Source organism: Denticeps clupeoides, chromosome 3, assembly GCF_900700375.1.
Source record: "Denticeps clupeoides chromosome 3, fDenClu1.1, whole genome shotgun sequence".
NCBI classification, from domain to species: Eukaryota; Metazoa; Chordata; class Actinopteri; order Clupeiformes; family Denticipitidae; genus Denticeps; species Denticeps clupeoides.
In genome coordinates, this window is record NC_041709.1 from 559,002 (window position 1) to 564,475 (window position 5,474).

Genomic DNA, 5,474 nt, shown 5'->3' on the forward strand with positions numbered 1-5,474 from the left:
TATATGTGTGTGTTTGCATTTCTTACCCTGGGTGCTGTTCCATAGACACATACAGTACAGGCCAAAAGCTTGGACGCACTTTCTCATTCAATGCATTTTCTTTATTCTCATGAATTGGTAGAATCTACCAAATTGTTTTACCTTTTTTTTACTGAAGGCATCAAAACTATGAATGAACACGTGTGGAGTTCTGTACTTAACAAAAAGTGGAGACCTGACCTCCACAGTCACCGGACCTGAACCCAATCCAGATGGTTTGGGGTGAGCTGGACCAACAAGTGCTAAACACCTCTGGGAACTCCTTCAAGACTGTTGGAGAAGCATTTCAGGTGACGACCTCTTGAAGCTCATCGAGAGAATGCCAAGAGTGTGTAAAGCAGGAACCAGAGCAAAGAAACTAGAATATAAAACATGTTTTCACTTATTTCACCTTTTTTTGTTAAGTACAGAACTCAGTGAGAATCTACCAACGTAAATGGTCATGAAGATAAAGAAATCACGTTGAATGAGAAGGTGTCCAGACTTTCCCAAATGGCTCTGGGGCTTTGGTGAATTAGTGTATGCGTGTGTGAAGCTGCTCATGCTTCTTCCAGTATAAAACTCTAAATTACAAACCCTGGAAGTTGTGGATTAGCACATGCGACAAGAAAGGCCAATAAGCACATTTTCCACACCATACATGTGTTAATTGTAAGAGTCTCGGTGGGAATTTAACTCAATTAGTGGAACTTGCAATTTAATTAAGTTTTGCCGGCGTCATGGCAGGCGACCTGGGATGGCCTTGACTAGGGACGACCTGACACTAACCGTGGAGCGATGTGCGATGGACACACACTCAAGTACAAAGCCAGCAAGTCTTTTTTGGTAATAAGGCATGGTTTTGTTATTTTTTTTTACGAATAAGGAAGCATTGCAGCAAGGCCACCATCAACTCCTGGGCTGAAACTGTCACTGTCCTCTGAATGTGTGTCACACAGAAGAGCTGGACAGTGGAGCTCAATCTAACTTGCTTGGCATGACACAGCAATCCGCGGCCCCGGCGCGATTTCCGGTCTGCGGGCGCCCCCTACGGCGAGGATGTGGCATTACACGCGTGTGCACGGGGAGAAAGAATTAATAATATCGATTTTTTTTTTTAAACCAGAACTGATGCCTATAATTACGGTGTCATTCTGTCGCCATAAAATGCGTCGCTCCGTCCTAACTGCTATTTCAGTCAACGTTGCCCAACATCTGAAATCCCGTCCCTCGCTTTCGAAAAACACGTGGGACAGCGAACAGGCGAAAAACCGACGAACACGTCGGGAGGAAGAATAATTAGACTACATTACACACACCGCCGAACGCCCGGCGACAGTCCCCGCTTCCTCGTCACGTGACGGGGGGCCTGGCAGAAACCGGGTTGCTATGGAGACTGGCACCGGACCTGATGCAGAAAGCACAGCGCCCGGCGACACACCGAAGCAAACGTGAGTACCGGCGTGCCCTAGATTTCACTGTTTTAATATGTCGCGTTTATTTTATTTTTTTTATTTTTCTTGCACGCAATAAAATTGGAAACGGAAACACCGGAAATGTGCATGCAAAGTCAGGCGTGACTTCATTTGTTTGGAGACCGTGAAAAATGAACTCTGTGTCTGCGCAGAATCGCCGGCGGGAGTGATGCGCTTCGTGGCCCCAGTCAGCAGAGACAGGGTCATACGTGACTTTCCAAAGGTACCTTCCCACGTCAGATCACAGGCCCACACACACACCCACACACACACACACACACACACACCCAGCACCATAAACCCGGTTTTAGAACTACGAAACAGATGGTCTCTTTTTGCAATGCAGTCTAAAACAAATAATAATAATAATGCAAAAACACCCAAGTCACAATGCCCAGTCACGTCAGCACTGTGTATTATTTTGTGTCATGGTGTTTATGATGGTATGCACACATATCCTGGGGGACGTATTTCATGAGATCGGGTGCATTTCAATAACACAGTTGTGAACTGTAAATGTTGCTTGCACGCAAAATAGAGAACTTTTGTTTGTTAATGCTAACATGAAATTGCAGACAGATGGCATGCCTTGAGCACTCGGTTTAACTGCCCCCAGAATGTCATATGGGGCTTCAGGCTGAAAGCGGCTTTTATGTAATTTACCTGGCTTATATACACTGGACTAGGTGGAGAAGAGATACCCATTGATTAGTGATTATCTACGTGTATTGGAGACGTCTGGGCAATCTGGCATAGAGCTGGTCCTAATTTTGAAGCATCAAGTGTGTGCACTCTTGCAATCTGAACGTACCAAAACGTATTAGGTATGAACAAAGGCTTCCTGTGTGCTTGTCTGTACTATAGACAACAGGCCCTGTATAATGCAGTCTTGTTTCTCGGATTGTGCAGTGCTATGACCTACAGGCATGTCTACAGATGAAGACTGACTGGAACACCCAGGCAAAGAAGGCCTGTAGGGACAGGACAACAGCACACCAGGGGTGAGCGCTTCTGTCACTACTTGACTGAATTAATTGGCAGGCAAATGTTTATTGACGGGCAATTTTTAATTTTATCAAAGGTGGGACAGAACAAGGATGTCTAAAGTGGTCGTAGTTGGAGACCTGAATGTGGGAAAGACATGTTTAATCAACAGGTAATGTAATGATCAGTTCAGTCATGAAATCCAGGAATAGCTTCATATTAAAATGACATTTTACATCAGAGAGATTAAAAACAGATGTTATGCACAATGTTTGGTGTAGCAATACAACAAAAAAGCCGAACAAATAATAGAAAACAACCATTTTTGTTGCAGCAATTTCTCTCTGACAAATGTGTTTGTTTCATAAAGGTTTTGTAAGGATGCATTTGACAGAGATTACAAGGCCACCATTGGGGTGGACTTTGAGGTTGAGAGATTTGAGATTGCTGGTTTGCCATTTTCACTTCAGATGTGAGTAGTTCAGATTGATGATGATAAGATACTAATACTAATAGGATATTACATAATCTTTAATGTGCAATGCTATATGTTAATGATTTTAGATGGGACACCGCTGGCCAAGAGAAATTTAAATGCATTGCATCCGCATATTACAGAGGGGCTCAAGGTAAGGCAGGTTCTGGCCACTAGCATACATGTTCATTTATTTATAAAGTACCAACTGCTATACATCAATATACAATACATACCTATATAAGCACAGACATATCCGAATAATATTCTGTGGCACAGAATTCATTTTTTTAACTTACACCTGGACACATTTTGTCCACAGATTTCACAGAAGTAAAAAGCTATTTTTCAGTTTGTGCACTGAACCGACACCAGCGGCTGCCATTTTGATGATGAATTTCTGTATTGTATGAAGGACAGAAAATAATTTTGACGACAAAATGTCATTTCTTTCACAAAATGCATTTTGTCTACAAAATAAGAAGTTGACACTTGGCGCCGATATGAATAGTTTATTCAATGCAACTATTACATTCACAGATCTTATCCCAAATCACATCAGACACACTTCTTTTATTTGATTCCTTTTCTTGCTTCTTATTTGATTAACAGTAATTGTGACAGCCTTCGACATGTCGGACATTAAAACCTTAGACCACACACGGTAAGATGAACACCACTGCTTTCAACAAAAGAAATACGGAGAAATACGGTTCACACCAGTGAGCTCCAAGGACACTGCTTTAAACGGTGTCTCTTAAACAGGCAGTGGCTGACAGAGGCTCTGAAGGAGAATGAGCCCAGTTCATGTTCTGTCTTCCTGGTGGGCACCAAGAATGACCTGCTGGTGAGGGTCTGCATTGCACTCACGCTCTGATCTTTAATCTTACCAAAAGCAGTCTTATCATTTGTGAGACATTTCCTGAGTAATGCAGGCCTAATAAAACTTTTAATTCTACTGATGTTGCGTGAAGTCTCCAGAGGCTCGTCTGAGGACTGAAATAGATGCTGTCAAGGTGGCACTGGAACTGCAGGCTGAGTTCTGGTCTCTGTCATCCAAAACAGGTCATTTAAAATTGTATGTGCTTTTCACCGAGATTTGTCTGTGATTAGAGGTGTGTGCTGAGAAAAAGAAATGCATTTTTCACCATACCTCAGGGGAGAATGTGAAGGAATTCTTCTTCCGTGTGGCAGCGCTGGCATTTGAAGATGCCATATTGAAGGAGCTGGAGGGAGCAAACCCTCCATCACGCATCGGTGAAGGAAGCATCCTCAGTAAGAGACGACATCTGGAACACAGTCTTACAGTTTGCCAAATATAAATAAAGCAGTAATATATGTTTTAATAGAATTAGACATATGGTATATTAAAGCTGTTGTAGAATTAGATAACTATTCATAGAATTATTCACTTTAATTGAGACTAATCTAGACTCTAGTTTAAACCAAACATTTAATCACTCTTTGCCAGGTGACACTGTGGACAAGGCTGAAGTCCAGGGGATGAAAAAGACCTGCTGCTGAAACCAAATGGTGGTGGCCTAGCAGGTAAGGAAGCAGACCTGTAATTGGAAGGTTGCTGGTTCGAATCCGCCAAGATGCCACTGAGGTGGCACTGAGCAAAGCATCGTCCCCACACACTGCTCCCCGGACATGACAGGCACCTGGGGGGGATCCGCAGTGTGTGGAGACGGTGCTTTGTTCAGTGGCACTTTGGTCTTTCAGGATTCGAACCAGCAACCTTCCGTTTACGGGTCTACTACTTTACCCGCTAGGCCACCACTGCTAAAAAGAAAAAGAGAGAAAAAGTCTTCATTTGTCCACATATAATAACATTAGACTTGCTTTCTGCTCCAAATTGTCTTTGGACATGAACATTTAAGCATGTAGCATTTCAAACCAATTCACACTGACCATAAAGACACTTTCAAAGTGTGCAAATGACAAAGACATTTTCAGGAGCTGTCAACTGTGAACTGGAGCGGAGCTGATGCAACCCAGATCTGCACTCCTTGTACTCTATTTCCCTCCTTCCGTGCTCATTTTTGGTCAGACTGGTTATAAACACTGCCTTTATCTGATCTCGTCACTGACTGGGAGACTGAAGTCGAAAAATGTCTAAAGTCAGTGAAGAGATCAGATAAACCAAATGTGTTAGGTATTAAAGTGTTTTTCTTGCTGATTTTTTGGACAACACAAATGTTTATTAAGTTTTAAATAAAATAATTTTGTACATTTTTAGCTAAATAAATGCTGCTGTTTGATTTTTGTAATGTTTTGTCATTTTACACGTTTGTATATTTATTGTGTGCTGTATACAGTCAGAACAAAACGATCATTTATAACCTAAATACAGAAACGGATATAAATTGAAATAGAATAAAACATAACGGAGTAAACAGAGTTGGTGGGTGGGCACCGAAGGCGTGATGAAAGACGACAATCGGATGTGGCCAATCAAGACAAACGTTGCAGAATATTTAGCCAATCAGTGACAGTTACACTCTCCAAAGGGCGGGATT

At 42.2% G+C, this 5,474-nt stretch overlaps 1 protein-coding gene across 1 annotated transcript; it reads left to right on the forward strand.

The window, feature by feature from the left end:
• The first annotated feature begins 1,281 nt into the window (after positions 1-1,281).
• rab36 (RAB36, member RAS oncogene family) lies at positions 1,282-4,509 on the forward strand. Its single transcript, XM_028972701.1, has 11 exons — positions 1,282-1,469; positions 1,646-1,716; positions 2,403-2,494; positions 2,575-2,649; positions 2,848-2,949; positions 3,042-3,106; positions 3,565-3,616; positions 3,718-3,799; positions 3,927-4,017; positions 4,111-4,227; positions 4,424-4,509. The coding sequence occupies exons 1-11, from the start codon at positions 1,430-1,432 to the stop codon at positions 4,474-4,476; spliced, it is 840 nt and encodes a 279-aa protein (XP_028828534.1). The 5' UTR covers positions 1,282-1,429; the 3' UTR covers positions 4,477-4,509.
• Positions 4,510-5,474: the final 965 nt, after the last annotated feature.